At 34.1% G+C, this 20,367-nt stretch overlaps 1 protein-coding gene across 1 annotated transcript in view; it reads left to right on the top strand.

Annotated features, from left to right (window-relative positions):
* The window catches only part of LOC106877154 (uncharacterized), a 128,285-nt gene that overhangs the window by 19,572 nt on the left and 88,346 nt on the right, over positions 1–20,367 (top strand). The window contains exon 2 of the mRNA XM_052971497.1: positions 7,547–7,816. Within this exon, the coding sequence (XP_052827457.1) occupies positions 7,687–7,816 (130 nt within the window). The 5' untranslated portion in view covers positions 7,547–7,686. The remainder of the gene's footprint in view (positions 1–7,546; positions 7,817–20,367) is intronic.

A 20,367-nucleotide genomic window follows, 5' to 3' on the forward strand; every position in this document is an offset into this window, starting at 1 on the left:
TGTTTATAAATTATGGACAGTTGAAGTCGTTTATAGATTTTCAACCTCTTCAAAGTGAGCTTGTATCTAGGTGAGATGTTTTTCTTTATTCTATATAATCTATACCATGTTCTTATGTAATAATAATAATAATAATAAGAAGAAGAACTCTTTTTACTATAGGCAGAAGGCCTGAAATTTTGGGGATGGGAAAATGTCAATTCCATTGGCTCCAGTGCTCAACTGGTGCTCATTTCATTGACACCAAAAGGATGTAAGGCAAAACTGACTTTGGTAGACTTTGAACTTAGAAAGTAAAAACGAATAAAAGGCTGCTAAGCATTTCGTCCAGCGTCCTAACAACTCTGCCAACTCACCACCTTAATGATAATAATAATAATAATAATAACAACAACAACAACAATAATAATTGTTGTTTACTGTCCACTTTTCTACACTTGCTTGGCTCAGGCAGAATTTGTTGAGGCAAATTTTCACAGCCAGATGCCCTTTTTGTTGCCAAGCCTCACTTATTTCCAAGCAAGGTACTATTTTTTCCCATGGCCAAACATGTCTTTTACAGAAGACTGGTATTGCTTGTGTGACAGTGCTGTCTGTTCACGACCATCATGTAATAAAAATACAAGGATCCCCCCCCCATACACACACACACACACACAAAAGTTTCTTTCACCTTCCATTCATCAAATCCACCCACAGTGCCCTGGTTGGCCTGGGACTACAATAGAAGACATTTGCCATGAAGCAAGCTTCTTCACTACACAGCCTCTAGCTAAATATAATAGTAATAATGGTTTCAAATTTTGGCACAAGGTCAGCAATTTTAGGGAAGGACTAAGTCAATTGCATCGACCCCAGTGATCAGCTGGTACTTATTTTATAGACCCCAAAAGGATGAAAGGTAAACTCACCCTCAGTGGAGTTTGATCTCAGAATATAACGACAGACAAAATGCTGTTGAACATTTTGCCTGGCATGCTAACTATTCTGCCATCTTGCCACCTTGTAAATATATGGAATATATTACCTCAATATAAGCTCGCCACCTTAATAATAATAATAATAATAATAATAATAATGTTGATGATAATGATGTTAATTTTTTTAATATTCAAGATTTACTCTGGGTTATTTTTAATCATACCTTTTAAAACCAAACTGATTGTCTGATGAGATTTGTATATAATTAGTGAAATGCTAAGACAGAACTAGTTATCTTAATTTAGACGAATAATTATTTTTATATTTCCAACTACCTTTTGAAGCTATATTTTCATTTTTAATTAGATTTATTTTTAATTTGATTTACATAATTTCTTAGCATTTTAGTTTCTTTCCAATATCTTATAATAATAATAATAATAATTTCTGCAAACTGAAATATGAAATAATTTAAATCTTTTTATTTTCATTGGTGAATTATAATGAAATTGTGGGGGGAGGAGGGGGAGAGAGATACGAGAGAGAGAGAGAGAGATGTGTATAAGTAACTCAAGCCATATTTTATATTGGTTGCTACTACAATTTGGTTGCTTTATTATTAGATATTTAATAAGTATAATTAAAACTGCTTATTAGCATAGTTGACTTGCTAATATGTAAGTGTAAATAAAATCTGAGGTAGTTATTTGAAAATGTCACTAATGTACAGCATTAAAGTCAAGGTAGACCTTCAGTTATCAGTTAATGGATGACATTACATAGAAGATTCTTTGAAAATTACAATATTATAGAATTACTAATTGATGATCAAACTACTAAAATGATACAGTAAATTGCACAAGTAATTCTCTTTATTTGTTTAATATGGTTTGATTATATCATTAGGTATTTGTTAATTCATTCAGTTATAATAAAGAAAATATTCAACACCTTTAAATCAAATTCCTATCTTAAATAAAGGGGTACATTGGTCTTTGCAGTCTTAGATATATTGTCTGAAAAAGAAAAACAGAAAAGAAAAATAAGGCATGTTGTTGGTCATGGCTGATATGTTTTTCATACATAGATCTTGTGAAGGATGGGTGATGAGATGACCACTCATAGCCTGAGCTTCATAGATGGTGAGAAGATAAGAGAGAGAGAGGGGTATGAGTGCTAGAGGAATGAGATGGTTGAAGTGAATGGAGAGATGAGTAAAAGAGGGAGAGTGATCAGCAGATAGATGAGATGGGAGGGTCAGGGGTACGAATGAGTATCTGCAACAATAGGCTTGGCAGGATACAAACACACACACACATATATATATATCATATTGCATGGGTGCATTTAACCAAAAGTGACCAGGTCTTCTGCAGCACTACATATCACCAATCAGTATTCTCCTTTGCTTTCTCTGTAAGCTGCAACATCTTCTAGTCAGCCTTTACCACTTTGTCCTATGTCTTCCTTGGTCTTCCTTTTCCACAAGTTCCACTAATTTTGAGTGCACAGCTCTTCCTTATGTAGCAATCAACCTCTTGCACCAGGTTACCTTATGTTTGGCTGCTACGTTTGCTCCTGCCACGAAACTAGTCTGTAGCTTTCAGTAGATTGTGTTGTAAAAACCCTCCCAGTTTTCCTCTATGTTATAGGCTTCTGTGTCTATTGATAAAGAGAAGTTATTTTTCAGTGTTAGCATAACAAGGAACAAAATTCTTGTTTTAAGTGTTCTAGGACCCAGAAATGTACTGGAAGTTATTTTAGGCAAAAGGGGTTGTTTCAAAAAGTTACATTAGTAGAAACATTTCAGTGCCACATTAAACTGTTTTTGCTATAATTGCAGTACACACAAACAGAGAAATACACAGCCGATTTAGTATTATGCATATGAAAATAATGAAATTGGCATCATGAGACACTGTCTTTCAATAATTTTAATAACATAGCTGCAATGGAACGGCAAAGAGATATGAATCAGTATTTTCTCATAGACAGCTTTGTATCACTCTTTCTAGATTGCATTCATTTCTTGACGTAATGATAAAAATAATTGACAAGTTTTCATTTAAAAGGGATGATAAATATATATAACAGACTATAATTTTCAGAAAACTGCACTTTCTGTACTACCTGTGTGGAGGAGTACAGACTCTTGACAATGTAACTGTTCATGGAGAAGAAAAAAAAGAAAAGAAATTATGTAATTTTTTTGTCCTCTTTAGAACTTCCAACAATCTTGAATTTACACAGGTGCTGCCGTGTTATAAATGGGTTTACTGTCTTGCTACAATACTGGCCAGGAATCAATTTGTGTTGCTTAAGAACTAAGCTAAAAAGCATCTGATCAGGACTAACCTCCTTCCCAGTTGAGATCCTATCTAAACCACACTGTTAAAGCAGACATTCCTTCATTGTTTTTACTCCCTTTGTGAGGCCCTCCCTCTCCTATCCCTCATCAGTAATTTTTTTTTTGTCGTTTGTGTTGTAGTTATACTTGTCCTTATTTTGAGTGTGGCTGTTGCCAGTACTGCCGGACTGGCCCTCGTGCCGGTGGCATGTAAAAGCACCCACTACACTCTCGGAGTGGTCGGCGTTAGAAAGGGCATCCAGCTGTAGAAACTCTGCCAGATCAGATTGGAGCCTGATGCAGCCATCTGGTTCACCAGTCCTCAGTCAAATCATCCAACCCATGCTAACATGGAAAGTGGACGTTAAACGTTGATGATATTATCTAAAAATCTTGCCTCCTTTTTTTTTTTTTTTTACCACACAAAACCTATATGAGTGTCACCAAGAACAAGAAATGTTCTGTTCCTTTTCTCTTCATTACATGAAATTACCATTTCTAAAAACAATTAATCTTTACCATTGCTATGATCACATTGCAAAACACTTCTGCAATTCAGTAATGTTAGATTTTGCCTTACTATATTTCTAACCATGATAGGCAAATTCATGTTCATTTTGCATAATATACTGTCTGTCTCTTTTGATTTTTTCAATAACTGCCGTTTCCTTTCAAGTCCCAGACCAAACCCTTTCTTACCCAATCAACTTATTATGTCCATTTGCTATTAAGACACTTCCTGAACACATTTGTATGTTTTTGTTAAATTATATATTGTATGAGGTTTGGTATAGTCTTCTGTTATTGATTTCATTTGAATGGCATTTTTTGGCTTTTAAGTATTTGCAAGAAACACTTAATTCTTCCTCTTACTGTCATGTATGTGTGTTCAAAACTTATATCAGAAGATGTATCATTCAGAATATATGTAATATAATGATTACAAATGTTGACACAAGGCCAGCAATTTCGGGAGAGGGGCCAAGTTGATTACATCATCCCCAGTGCTTAGCTGGTACTTACTTTATTGGTCCCGAAAGGATGAAGGGCAAAGTTGACCTCAGCAGAATTTGAACTCAGAGGGTAAAGACAGACAAAATGCTGTTAAACATTTTGCTTGGCATACTAACAATTCTGCCTACTCACCGCCTTGTAACTATCATCATCATCATCATCGTTTAACATCCATTTTCCATGCTGGTATGGGTTGGACGGTTTGACTGGGGACTGGCAAGCCAGTAGGCTGCCCCAGGCTCCAATCTTATCTGGCAGAGTTTTTACAGCTAGATGCCCTTCCTAACACCAACCACTCCAAGCATGTAGTGGGTGCTTTTTATGTGCCACCGGCATGGGAGCCAGTCAGGTGGCACTGGATGGTGCTTTTTACATGCCACCAGCACAGGAGCCAGTCGGTGGGGGACTGGCATTGACCATGTTCGGACTGTGCTTTTTATGTGCCACCAGCATGGGAAGCCAGTCAGGTGGCACTTGCATCTATATGTAATATATTATCTCAATATTATTAACAGGACCCTGTTGTTAAGAATTTCATTTCACAACCACAGAATGTGGAGTTTGATCTCACTATGTGGCACCTTAGGCAAGTGTCTTCTATTTTAGCCTCAGGATAACCAATACCTTTGTAACTGAAATTTCATAGATGGAAACTGTGTCTTGCATAGATTTTTTAAGGAATCAATATTTCAAAGCCTAGGATTATACCACCATATAGCCTATCCGCTGTCTGAGAAATGAACCCCATGATGTGGAGTGGCTGTTGTAGCAAGTGTTGCTGGCCATTCTCTGTGGTAACACCTTTGCAATCATGTTTGTGTGGTGTGGCTAAATATGCCATTTGTCCTGTGGTGCACAACCCATATCTCCCCCACCCCCTAGCCCTTTTCTTTGTTTCCTAGATGAGGTAGTTATAGTTTTTTTCCCCCTTGATAATTTGACCTTTTATACTTTTAATGATTTTCTTTCTTTCTTTTCTTCCTGTAAAAATGCATTGTGAATAAGATTAGTGATAAACTGTTATCACCAATTCATAGCAAAATTTGCAGACAAAGCCTCACTGTCCCTTGCAGCAAAGAAGAATGTCCTTACTTGGGCAGCGCAGCAAGAAAAGTCCTTTAAGAGGAGAAAAGAACTTGCACAATACTACTATTTTGACAATATCCCTCATTGAAATGTAAAACAGCTCTTATTGAATTTGTAGTAGCAGGAATGATGCCTCCAGATGGGAAGCCCATGACATATGTTAGTCATAAATTTGCTGGTACTCAGAGAAATTGGAACAATATCTCATAGATAGATATCATCTGATTCATGCTGGCTGGCATGGATTAAGCATGAAGATGAAAAAGCTCAGTTAACATTAATTGTATAAATTAGCTCCTAAACATCCCTCGTCACATCTGCTAATCATGATCTCATTGAATGAGCCTCTTATCACTAACTTCTCCATCCTCTCTGGAGTCACTGTTTGATCATGTGATCCTCCATAGTGATGTTTCTAACAAGTCAAAATCCACTACTACTACTACCACCACAGCTGCTGCTACTACTACCACCACCACAGCTGCTGCTACTACTACTACTACTACTACTACTCGGTTATTTCCTGTTCCTCTCATGCTGTCAACACTACTAAATCGTGCTGTCCCTCACGACTACTTCATGCACAGCACAACACCACCACAGAACCACAAAAGAAATTTGGAAGCTACTAAGTTATAATATAAGACAACTTTCTCTGCTGGATTAATGTTATATTTTGTTTTTGTATTCTAAGTAGTTGCTTGTTTTGTTTTCTGTTCTGTTATTAATATGTAAACGTAACTAGTCAACATATGCACTCTGCGTCTGTCCACTCAAGTCGGTGATATAATCGTTTGCTAATGTCATTCTGTTGTTACATGCCTTTTGCATGTTTGCATGTGGTTCAGGACTTATATTGAACCGGTACTCTCAGGAAGACTTACCAGTTCAGTAAAAGAAATAGTTTGGGTGACATTGGTGAATCATGACCCTCCAGTGTGTCTGCAGATTTCATTGTTGAACTTATGTTGATGTCATTGTGAACATGGTAAAGCTTTAAATGAAGCTAACATTAATCACGGTAAAATAATTAGCCCCCCCCCCTCTCTATTTATTTATTTAAGGATTCCAATACTTTGAAATATATAGGGAGTATTTAACTGAAAGCTCTGCCTGTCTTGAACATAGGCTCAAAGCACAAATAACAAAGTTACATGTTTTTATTTTTAGCAGTTGTTTATGAGTATATCTAGTCAGTTCTACTTCATCAGACTGTATCATTGTTTATGACCAAATCTTAGAAATCATCTGTCATTCCATCATCTTCATCCAATCCTCTTTTGATTGATAATTAGCTGAATTAGTATGTCTAAAGTATAATCAAACAAATTTGTTTTCATCAAATTTAAAACCAAATAAAATTTTTATGTCTTTGCACATGCACGTTTTTACATCATCATCATCATCATTTAATGTCTGTTGTCCATATTGTCATGGGCTGGACGCTTTGACCGGGCTGGCATGCTGGAAGGCTGCACTAGACTCCAGTCTGATTTGGCACGGTTTTCTGTGGATGGATGCCCTTGTTAATGCCAACCACCCCAAGTTTAATGGGTGCTTGGGTACTCTTTCTCCAACTGGAGTAGCCATGTATCTTTTCTTCTACAGCAAGCCACCTCCCTCAATACCATGTCCCCTCCTATCTAAGAAGTCATTGTCTTGCAAACTTGGTGGCTTCGCCAGTGCCTGTGCCACACAGAAAGTACTTATTACATTCTGTAAAGTGGTTGGGTTTAGGAAGGACATCCAGCCATAGAAACCATGTCAAAACTGATAGTGGGGCTTGTTGCAGTCCTCTGGCTTGCCTGCTCTTGTCAAACCATCCAACCATTGCTGGCACGGAAAAGAGATGATGATGGTGATGACTTTATCAAACTTATTGCATTTTGGCAAAAATATAATTTCATAATGTCCAGTCTGTTCTGTTAAAATATCATCATTTTTGGCCATTGTATCATATAGCATTAACAAAATTTCAAATATATGAAATTATGGTGTCCTTAAAAAAGAAAAAAGAAAAAAAGCTGCTTTTGAATTTTTTACTTGTAAACTTTCTAAAATTTGCTTAAAATTACACCATTAATGAGTGTCCTTTTTTTTTTTAATTCTAATTATTTTAGTTTTCAGTTTGCTTCAAGCAATTAAAATATTTTTGTATTTTTATATTTTTTTTTATAGGAAGCAATATTTCTGAAATGCTGCTGGTTCGTGTATAGATGAGTTTAAAATAAAACGTGAATCCCTCTCCATTACTGCCTGTATCATCTTTAGGCATTGCTAGACCTGCTGGTGCTGCTGTTGGCTGGTACTGTCTCACCATGGATCCAAACCACTGGAGTAATTACAATCAGCCCTACAGCCGAATTAACCATAATAGTACCATGCCCTCAGCCCACAGTTCCATTAACCGTTATGAACTGCCACTTTTGGATCAAGGAATCGGAACAGGTAAAAACATTTACTTCAAGAAATTTATAACTTTAAGCTGTAACACTCTTAATTATTTCTCAGTTTACATTCTGCAGATCAGCTTTTCTCATTTTTGCAACTCACAAGCATGTGTGCACTTTGTGCACATATTTCTCTCATTTTAGTTTCTTTAACATTTATAGACAATAATTTCATCTCTCTCTCTTTCTCTTATGAAATCTGTATTTACAAAAATTATGCAAAAATTGTCCCCATTATTACTATCATTATTGTTAATATTTAGAATTTAAGTAGAGAATGCTAACAGTAAAATGTTAATGTTTAAAATGTATTTACTATAATTAGGACATTTTGTAGTTGTATTGTTTAGTATATTATTTAACTAATTTAAAGTGTCCCCATGGTTTTAAAATTTAGCATTAATGAATGTTTTTCAATTAGAATCTTAAAAGAAAATGGGTGGATTTTTCTGCCTTTAATTTTGTATTATTCCGGTTTTGAAACAAACTTCATTTTCTGAACACAAATCAGATTTTTAAAAAATTCATTTTTTTTCTTTTCTCGTTTTTATTTTTAAATTGTATTTATTGTTCCCTGTGGCTTTTTAAAGAAAAGATAAAATAATTTGAACTTATTGCATCTCTACATTAAATATAGTTGGACTATGAAGTGGTCTAAATACCATGGTTTTAAATATTTGTTTCCTAAATATGTTCTAAAAGCAAATTATCTTGTTTTATTCTTCTGTAGAAATGCACTTCACATCAGCTGCATGTGAAAAATGCGCAGAACTCTTTTCAAAAGACTTAGATATTCAAGGTTCTATAATTCTATAAAACTTATGTTAAAAGATTCTTCAGTGGCTTGGTAATGCTACAGAAAGTTTTCATTGATACAATACAAACTAACATTTCTGTAAAAACAACAGAAAGTAACCAATAAGTTGATAAATAATTCAGTTTTCTAAATTCCTGATAATATTTAATTATTGTAAAGCTAAAGAACAAGGTGAGCTGGCAGAATGGTTAGCACTCTGGACCAAATGTTTTGCGGCCTTTCTTCTGGCTTTACTTTCTGAGGTCAACTTAGCCTTTCATCTTTATGGGGTCAGTAAAATAAGTACCAGTTGTGGACTGGGGTCAGTTTAATCAACTAACCCCTTCTCCCAAAATTTCAGGCTTTGTACCTGTTGTAGAAAGAATTGTAAGTGAATAGAACTTAAATTCAAGAGAACAGAGGCAGGAATGTGCCTTGAGAGATATGATTTTTTTCTCAAAAATTACTAGGAAGAAGTTGATGCTATGGAAGTCAAGAATCACTGTAGAGCTAAGCCAAGAAACGAAAGCCATTATTAAAGTGGTTCCAAGAAATCATCTTATAAGAAGATAAATATTAAGAAAGCGAAAATTAATTTGAACAAAAGCAATAGAGATTGCTGAGGAATGCTAATGGACAAAAGCAATGGAAGATATTAAGGAATTTGAAAAAAGTGAATAGGGAGTTCTAACATGCCATAAAAAAGATAGACAATTATTTGAAGAAAGAATGTAAAAGTGCAGGAGAAAATCAGCAGAAAAGAAGCATTTACCCCTAAATATAATAAGAAATTTCTAGAAAGTTAGAGGCCTAGAATCAGTTTTCTACAGGATAAAAATGGGCAACATATTGATGAAAGAAGTACTATTAAAAAAGCACGATAGTTTATATAGAAGAAGACTTGTAAGATACACAAACTCTGTATAGAATAGATTTGGTTAAAAAGAGATGATGAGTGATGGTTAGAAGAATATTGAGCTTTATTTGATAACCAGTTGATCTTGGAAGCAGGGCCTCATATCAGTGAGGAGGGCCGGTGTGCATCAATGCCGTCGAGAGGTAGGCTCTGAAATGGCGCGCATTCTGTCCTGATGACCTCATACACTTACTGGCTTCCAGTATGCGGAGCCCTTGACTGGTAGCACTTGCATGTGCAGGTTGTTTGTAAAACATATATACTAAAAGAGCTTGAGAAGTACCAAACATAATGGAAGCAGAACTAAGTTTGGCAGTTTTTGAAGTAGTGAAAGAAAAGAAGTACCATTGAACTGTAGGGAAACAGTTGATGAAGACACCTTTAAATTGCTTATAGAACAAAATTTGCAATTAGTTGAATAATTTATTAAGCCCTATGAAAGTGGCTGAAAGAAATGGGTGTACCTAAACATTATAGTCTTTCAAATATGAAACCTTTATTGAGAACAAGAAGTTACAGTAAGGACAAATATTGGGATGCCATATAATTTATGGTCAAGGAGTGAGACAAGTTTGCATATTTTCCTTGTACTTTTTAATGTGTATAGAGAAAAATATGTGGTAAGCAGGGTCAGGTGAGATAAGTGGGGGGGGGGGTGTAAAATAGCAGTCAACAATCTGAGATAAGCGGATGACACAACATCGTTGATAGAAGTGCAAAGGTGAATTGGAATTAAAAGAAGCAAAGAAAAAAATTTCAGATTTAAATTTAAAAGAATTTAAGATGGAAGTAGTGGCTCATTTATTTTTACTTGGATGCAAGATTGAAAGAAGTGGGGAATGTCTGACTGAAAGTGAAAGGACAATAGCCTCATGGGAAGGCTGCATTGATAGGACTAGAGAAGATTATCAAAGACAAAAGCACATCATAAATAACAGTGGGAAGACTGTCTGATGTCTCTGGATACGAATTAATAAGCAAGGTAGATGGAAAATTAATGCGTTTGAAATATGGTGCTGAAGACTACTGAGAATGTCATGGACAAAAAGAACAAACAGATCAGTACCACTGAAAGTGAAGGAAGCAGTGATTGTCAAAGATTAAAATTCCTTGGTCATGTATGAATCAATGGTGGATGACATCAGAGAAGCATTATGTCAGAACTGAAGATTCAAAAGGAGAAAGACAATTGCACATGGGTGGATAGATGGGGGTGAAAGAAGTAAGGCAACATTCTTGAATCAGCTCAGAATGTTTATGAGAAGGAGGTAGAATTAGAGATGGCAGTTATTAGTGCTTGTTTTAACCAAAATATTGTAGTTACCAGCTTTAAATGTAAAGAGCAACAAGAAAACCATTAAGCTGGTGCTTCAAAACAAAATTCTATTGTAATGTCTGCTCTGATTTGGTTACAAGACAAACTTCATTGGAAATGTATTACCAAAAATATCATCATTAATTAAAATGTGTTATAAAATTTAAAAAACAACCAATTATGTATTAAAAAACAAAAAACAAATAGTTTGACATTGTTCCATCCATCTTAGCATTTAAATATTTAATCATATTGGTTAAAATTTGCTGGAAAAAAACAAAAATTCCATTTGGTTTTATAAAAAGTGTAATAAGTTTTGAAGTTGACTTGGCTTTCATATCCACAGGATTATCGAAATGTACCAATAAATTTTTTTTTAACCTGTTAAATTGAATTAGGTACACCTTACTTCTACAAAAATTGGTCTTGTGCTCTACATAAAACATTTGATATTAGTTTAAACCAAACTATCTTTTATATTGCTTGGTTTTTAATTTTGCAACAGTCTATAAAAATTTAACTGTTTAAAAAAAATTATATAAGGTATGAAATAACTATAGAGTGTGATAGGCTGTGTTTTTCCAAATCACACCGTTGGGCTTCTTCTTATATAAATGACATAATGATTGGTTAATTAACTGATAAAAAGATAAAATAATATTATGTATATTTTTTTCTTAAAAAACATATTCTAAAACAAGTCATCTTGTTTAATTCTTCTATAGATAAAATCAATTGTCTATCAGTTTCATATAAGTTAAAACAGACAATTATAACTTGGATAAATCATTGTGCAATTTAGGCAGAAAATGTTTATCTTAGGCTCACCTATATGTGCAAGCTGGAGCACAGTGTTTTTGTGGAAGACTTGGTGCTTTCCGTGCATTTAAATTTGTGTCTGTCTGTGTGTGTCTCTCTCTCTCTCTCTCTGGAAAGGGTGGCACTTCAGGGATGATATTATTTGTTATTGCAAGGGTTGCAAAGGGCCAGGACAGATATTGTTAGAATTTTTTTTGTCTGATGCTATAATAGTACTGCCAACCCACCAACTTGTTTTGACACTTATTTAATTGACCTTGAAATAAATGATCAACAGTAAATATGACTCCAGCAGGATTTCAACACAGCACAGAGTTGAAACAAATACCACAAATCATTCTAGCCAATATTTTTCCCTCCCCCAACACCATCATTTAACGTCCATGGCTTGGGCCATTTGACAGGGTCCAGTGTGTCCAAGGACAGTGTCACGCCTCAATGTTTACTCTGGCATGGCTTTTAAAGCTGGATATCCATCCTTACACCAACCACTTTACAGCAAGTACCGGTTGCTTTTCTCGTGGTACATGCACTATTGGGGCCTCTGTGCAGTTGGCAGGACTTGGAACTCTGGGGGGAGTGGTGGGGACAAGGGGACCACTATGAGGGATGAGAGACAGAGCAGGCACCTGTTGAGCGTACTCTACTGCATGGATACTCACATTGTGTGTGTGTGTAAAATAAAACAAAAGGAATAGAGGTGGTGCTGTTGCATTTATTTATTTATAATAGATGCAAGAGAGCCATTTTTATTTTCTTTGATTTGTTTTATTTTATATTCTGCAATGACTGCTCTATTCTGTAAATCAGTACATTACCTGGATTTTCAATTTTTTTAAATACAATTCCTTGTAACATTTAATTAAAAATGCAATGGGATTTTTTGAAACATTGAATCGCTGCAGGGGCCTAGTAGAGTGAAATAGGGACCAGAAGGGCCCATAAGTAAAAAATGGTTGAGGGCCACTGGTTTAAAACATCAATTACCATTCAGTTCATTTAGAGATTGGGCAAAAATGAAGAACAAACAAGATAACTTGTTTCAAATCAAATACACATTAATATTCAAAAATTATGTTTAGTACATTTAAAGTTTGTTACAAGTAACTACCGTCTTCCTTTCATATTTTGAATTTAAAGTATATATCCCATCATGCTCTTGCCTTCAGTTTTCAAACCCTTTGAAAACCTAACCCTGACACGTTTTTTATTTTTAATATTAAAGCTTTTAGTTTTGTTAATCTTAACAAGTTAAAATTTTCTTTATAGCAATTGTCAGTTGTCATAGTAACTAAATAATAAAATATGAGTTTATATAGAGCTGGGTACTGGCTGAGCACTTTTATTCATTCTGGTAGCCAGTATTTTGTTTTCAATTATATTTTGGTTAGTTAGAGTAGGTATCATTATGAATTTTTGAAAATATTTAAATGTAATTTCTACTGTGCTTTTAAGAAACATTTTGATGCCTCATTTGTGAAATTTGAATAAATATTTTAGGAAATATGACAACTTGAATGGTCAGTGAAATGGTCAAGATTTTGCCTAACTTGCGTAAATGAATAAGTAGCTATATTTGTGATGTCATAACTTCGAAACTGAGGTGTTAATCAGTTTCAAATTACACAAATTAATAGTGACCATGGTATAGTAAGTTGCTTAATTTTTTTTCAGTTTCTTGGAAAGAAAACTTTTTTTTTCCCCGACAATATTTGAAATATGTAAAACCTATTTTGTTACATGTAACAAATGGTTGGTTTTTGCAGTGTTTTCATTCCTAGCTAAATCTAAAACTACAAACCTTAGAAACTTGAGCTTTGGCACCTTTGTAGTAAGTTTGGAGGTAAATAAATCATGAGATTTTGGGACATGGCAGCATTTCTATAAAATTTTAATTCGACCATTAAAAATGACTATAAATAGTGGAATTTCGGATCAGGATGCCCACATAAGTTGCATTTTCTTAGTTTTGACAGGGATTTTCCCCATTTTTTTCTCACCATGGCCTTGGAAATGAAGAGGGGGAAGCTTCTTATGAAAAAAAAAAAAAGATAATTAAATGAAATTACAGCTATTGCAAGCATTTCATATGCTTATATTGTGATCTGTTATCTGCAGGGGGCTCAGTTTTGATACACTGGTACAGGGTATAAAACTGAATCTTCTCCAAGTTTGGAGCTTTACAATAAATTTAATAAGTATCCTTGGAGAGTTCTGTGGAGGGGGTGATACACACACAATTTGACCACACAAAAACCCTTTTTTTTTGGTACATCATTTTCATGATAAAATACCAATTTTCTTTGGGAAATTATATATCATTTGAAAGTACTGGATGTGAACTTTGTTCTCATATAGTTTTAATCCAAATCTGACATTTACCCAAGATGTCAGGGTCCCTCAAACACCCTGGTGTTTCCACCCATTCACAAAGTTTATCCCATATTTTTTTTTTTTTTTTGACTGCTGAATGCTAGCTCTCGATCTAGTTCAATGCTCTTGAGCACTATAGCTCAAGTTGTGTTAATAATCGTATATGCAGGTAGAGGATATTTTAATATTTATTTTTATATAAATCTTGGTGATAGGTCAAATAATCGTTACGAAATATAAAAGTGAAAATCACATACTGCATTCACTAGTGAAAATGTAAACAGTGTGACAAAAATATCTGACTATATTTAAACCGTGGGAAAAAAGTTTTAAAAATCACATAGCCTACAAAATAATATTCATTGTACAATATAATTTTTATTGATGAAAATATAGACCAATATTTCTTTAAGAAATACAAAATTCGAAGAATATGCGCAAGGTAAAAATTCATTGGTCACTTAGTACAAAGTGATAGGGAATAAACAGTATTATCAATATGATGATTACATGCTAATTTTGGACTCTAGAGGCCCTATTTAACTCAATTTAGTGCGAATTCTTGTAGAAATATGTTTACTTAGCAATTAATTTGTTCATTTCTTGAAATTCTGGATCAAAATTGATATTTGAATCCTTGAATTCATCTTCCTCTTGCTAATTCTTGTCAAATATATGATATTTTAAATTAAAAATCTGAAGTTAGATAACTTTTGAAATTCAAAAACATCTTCAACAGAAGTAAATTTTTGGCATTCAAAATTGTTTCATTAGCAAATAAATATTTATGTCACACTAAATATTCTCATTCCTGTTTGTGGTTTAATGGTTGAATTTTGTTGGTTGTATTTGTGAGTTTACAAGACTCCTCAGTAGCTAAGTGCATTCAAAATACAATTCTGTCAGTAATTTTTAAACTGTTTGATTTAAATATTTTAAAGTAATGAATACATCATATCTCTGCTGTACATTAATTTCTTAATAAAACCTGTTCTAAGAACAATACTTTCTCTGTCAGGGAATTAGTAACAGCAAAAAACTTTTTCTTGGTTTTCCCTAAGCATTTGATATTGAAGTAATTCAGAATACTTTGTCAGATTCACTAAAGTAAAAATATAAATTTTAATCGTTAGATCACTGTAAACAACCAGTAATTGTAGTATTTGTTTGACAATTCTGAAGTTTTAAATTCATAAAAAGCTGGGTTAATGATGTCTATTTTAAGATTGTATTTCTACCTTGGCAAACAAATGTTACTTCATTCTTAATACTGAGTAATTATCAGACTCTGTATTTAAGAAAAGTTTAATCTTAATTAAGGAATTTGGTTAAGAGGATGTCAAAGGTTTTGCTGATATGAATAATAATAATAATAATAATCTGGGTTTAGTTATAAAATGTTTTATGTGAGGTATACATGTCCATCACTTTTTCTTTATTTTTATATATTTTAAAGTAGTTTGTATAATGAAGTACTTCCTATTGTGGAAATATAACAAAGTTGAATGTATGAGCAAAATGCGGCCCCTTAACTTGTCTAGTGGGGCTGTAACTGCAAATAACTAGTTCAGTCCTGTCCAACTGTTGCCCAACCTGGAAAGCACACATAAAATTCTGGTGATGATGCTCTTTCATCTCACTCATCTCCTCTCAAAATGTGTTTCTAAGGCTGCAGGTATTGTTAATTAAGCGTAATTGCATGTTGCACTTACTTACAAACAAATAAAGTAATATAGTAGAGCTAAAAAAATTAATTAAAGTAATGTAGTAGAGCTAAATGACATGGTTTCATTCTTGTTCCCCCCCCCCTCAAATTCTTGGAAATGCTGAAGACTAAATACAGTATTTAGTTGCATCTCTTCTTGTTGTGAGTTTAACTTTGCCTATCATATTTCCTGTGCCTGTAAAATGAATAGCAAGGTCAATGAAAAACTGGCTACACACTCTCCTCCCAACTTTTGCTAGACTCTACAAGAATCTAAAATCAATAGTGGCTTTTTATTATTAAAAATATTAATGATGTATAAATTATTAATTTGTGCGCACATCTGTTTGTTAGTGTGTATGTATAGTTGTGTCGTCTGTCTGATTTGGTGTATACCTCTGACATATAACTGAAATACAGTTCACATATCCTCTCCTCCTTTAAAATTCTCTGGAATTTTCTCCTAGTCACAAGTTTCTTGCAGTTGTCAATCAGATCCTCAGAAACTTAAATTGGTTATCATCTGTGTTTGCCTTGTTTGAGAAACCCTACAATGGTCGGGGCTACTGTCCCTCTCACTTCTTTGTTTAATAAAAAAAATGTATGTGTGTAGATATAGATTAATAGATAACTAGATGCACATTTTCTAGTTATTTGAACAGCTCTTCCATTATTCATAGTTAAAAATCAAGCTAACTTAACCTTGAAATCGTTTCATTCTACCATTGTCTTCATGACTTTTTCAATCTTAATATAATGCTGCAATGCTACAGACAAATCTTTCATAAGAAATCTATTAACATGGAAATTCTAAGTTTCTTTTTCATTGCTTTTATATAAAATTTCAAATTGCTTAAACAGAAATGTTTTCATAAATAAAAGTTATGAGGAATATAAAATGAAATAAAATGAAATAAAATTGAAAATACGTCAAAAACTAAACTTAAAATATAAAACTTAATTAAAATTCAGGTTTAAAAGAAAAAATCTTTATATTGTAATTTGAATTAATTTGAATTCTCCTGTTATTGAATTTTGGTTTATCTTTAAATCTTAATATTTTATTTTCTAAAGTCTTATAAATATGAAAAAAGATTTGAAGTGTTCATCTATGGCAAATATATTTATTGTGAGTGTTATACTTATGTAACATAACAGTATTGACTAGATGATGGTGCAACTAATGAGTTAAGCATTTTGTCAGACTGGTTTCAGTCCCTACTTTGTGCAGTTTCTTAACCCTTTAGCATTCCGATTACTCTGTCAAATGTAACATATAACATTCGCAATGATTTGAATTAATCATGCATTATCTTGTAGCTTTGAGATTTCTATGGTGTGGTCGCTTATGTTTTGAATGATATTGTTAGATAGATGTGGGAGGCCATATCTGGTTGGTTTGAACATAAAAACAAGTAGAAAAATTTGGGCTGGATATGTCTGGTTTAAATGCTAAAGGGTTAAGCACTTGGGTTGTTAATGTCATTGGATAAGGCCAGAATGTCAGAATTATTTTATTGTTGAACTCTGTAGGACACTTCAACCATACTTAGGCATATAACAGGCTGAAATAAAAGCAAAAATACAGATATTTAGTGTTATATGAATACGAGATAAATGTAAATAAAAAAGTATAGGATGTGTGTGTTTCATCAGTCACAACCATCATCCGTTTACGTCAGTTTTTCCATGCTCTCATGGGTTGAATGAGTATTCTCTAATGCCTTGTTCCATTCTCGTCTTTTTCATGAAGTTTACTATCCTCAGATTGATCTTCATCACTTCCTATGTCTCCCTCTTCCGTAAATGTCTTCTACTTGGGGCTACTTGGCACTTCTTTACTCAGCTATCATCCTCATCTGTGCCATACATCTATATTGACATAGTCTTTCTTGCACACTACAGCCAATTCCACTTCTATCCAGTTCTTCTCTTAGCGCATTTATGATCATTTACACTCAAATTTACATTTAAATTTCGAACCATTCAATTAACACTAAATTTAAATTCTTCGTTAACACTAAAATTATGCCCTCAGTGGAAGATATTAACTTCATTCTTTCTAGCCCTTTGCACATCCTTTGCATTCAGTGCTTGTGTTTTGCTCCTGTGCTATATTGCACTTTGCATACAAATATCAAACAATCTGTTCTTCACCCAAAGAGAGAAGTCCCTAGTTTATAACTCCTTGAACCTTTCCCACGGTTCTTATTTCATTCTCATTCTAGCTACTCTGCCATCAGAACATTCACCTCCACTACTGATTATGTCACATATATTAGTAGAAGCTATCAATTACTTCTATGGAACCTTCTGGGTATTTGAAACAATTTATTTCAGAGGTCACTTTCTGCTAACTATTCACATGCATATACGACATAAGCCACACCTGCTTGTGATTTTATTCCACCTGTGCAGCTATTGTTTACATTCAGCACACAGTATGGAATCATTATCAATTCCATTTCAGCATATTGAGCTGGGCCACTTCCCAGATAGCAATTAGAGTCTTGTCATTTCGGTGAAGGGAAACTTTTGTCTTGTCTGCTAAGTTTAAAGTTTTTTGATTCTTCATTTTGTTTCCAGACTTGTCTCTTAATTTTTATGGCTTCATCATTCCATTACCATGTTGCCTTCCAGCTGATTAACACCTTGCTCCACCTATGACTTGCTGCAGGCTCAAACCCCTATTTCCTCTATTTCCTCTTCATCGCGTGCCACCTAGTACTTCTCTGAGTCTGTCTCACTCTTATTCTGAAGCTACTGATCCTGGTCTATGCCGTGTGTTCATTCTTTAATGAAAGAGGTTTAAGTGTTTACAATCACTTGTTTGTCTTATTTCCTGCTCAATATGAAGTTTATCTGACTCGTGCTCGCCAGATTAAGAGCTGACAAAGTGGCTGAAGTAAGTGGCAAAATTGTGCCACACAATTCCAGGAAGCTTACTTCATCTCCATTCTTTGTTACATATCCCTAAGCTTCATGTACATTAGAGTAGCAATCTTGATGTTACCAACATGTCTGTTGAGGTCACCAGTTATAGTAACTAGATTCTCAAATAAATAGGGCTTCAATCGTGAGACATCCTTAGGCTACTGGTGAAGTGAAGGATGAGCTTACGAAAATCCTGAAAAAGAAAAGAAAAAAAAAAGCTAAAAATCATAAAAATTATTTAAAAGTAACGATAAAATAAATTACTGTAAAGGATTTTATATGTTTGACCATAACAATTGCAATGTAACAATGCACCAATGGCAGGTGTTGGTCACCGACTATTGTATTATAAAGAGTTTTGATTGCATTGCTTTATAAATAATAGCAACCAATGAGTCGTAAGTATTCATGAATGAATGCATTTAATACTTTGGGAGTAAAACACCAATCTAAGCTATTAGCACAATTTAACTTGATAACCTTAGACAAATCACCTGCTGGAAATAACAGCCAAACCCCTATCATTTTATACCATGCCCAGATTATTGTCAAATGTAAAGCTTATTTATTGTTTTGAATTAATCCTGCATTATCTCCTAGTGTTGAGATTATGATGATGTGATTGCATATTTTTAGAATGACATAGTAGGGTAGGCGTGAGAGGCCAGATACGGCCAGTTTGAACATAAAACCAGGTAGAATATTTGGGCTAGATATGGCTGGTTTAAATGCTAAAGGGTTAAAAAATACTTATGGAATGGCACATTGGATGTTTAGTTCTAGATGACCTGTCTGCAAAAAAAAAAAAAAAAAAAAAAACCCTGTTCACAGAATGGTAATGATTATAAGGCTGCTCATTCAGGTTTGATCTGGGACTACACAACAATCATAATCTGGCCATATCCAGCCCAAATATTCTACCTGTTTTATGTTCAAACTAGCCAGATCCAGCCTTTCACACCTACTCTACAAAGTCATTGTAAAAATAAACGATCACATTGAAATCTTGAAGCTACGAGATAATGCATGATTAATTCAAGACAGTTTTAATAAATAAGCTTTACATTTGACAAAGTAATCTGAATGCTAAAGGGTTAAATTAAATCTTTGTTGTATTTTATAAGATTTGTATGATCATTTTTTTCATAAACTTTAGATTAAATCATCATCATCATCGTTTAACGTCCGTTTTCCATGCTGGCATGGGTTGGACAGTTCGACACAAATTAGTGTGGTTGTCAGAAATTCATCTAAACTCTTTGTATCACATGAGTGCCAGAGGATTAGAGGGAGACACTTTGTAGTCTCTTTATCTAAGCTTTTCTTCTGCAAGGTTTTTTTCACTAGTTCAGCTATGAGGGCTCTGTATTTGGTATGCAGAAGTTCCCATGGATAGCTGTCTTAAACCCCTCTGATATGGGCTAGATGATTGTAATAATCAAGAAGAGACATTCCCTGCCTTTGTACTGTAACCATGCTTTCAACTGCTACAATAACGACTGGCCTGTTTGTTGGGTCTATTTAGGGCAGGCTCTCTCTTTTCTATGCATCTTTTGTTTCAGCATTAGTGAAGGCAAGTACATCACAGTAGTTCCATACACATTTCTCTTGAACAAAGGCTTAATTCTTTCTGGTACACTGCTTTGCAACCCAGAGCATTTTATGCCTCTGATCCGCATTGTAGAACCTGC

This window comes from Octopus bimaculoides, chromosome 11 (genome assembly GCF_001194135.2).
Source record: "Octopus bimaculoides isolate UCB-OBI-ISO-001 chromosome 11, ASM119413v2, whole genome shotgun sequence".
Lineage (NCBI taxonomy): Eukaryota > Metazoa > Mollusca > Cephalopoda > Octopoda > Octopodidae > Octopus > Octopus bimaculoides.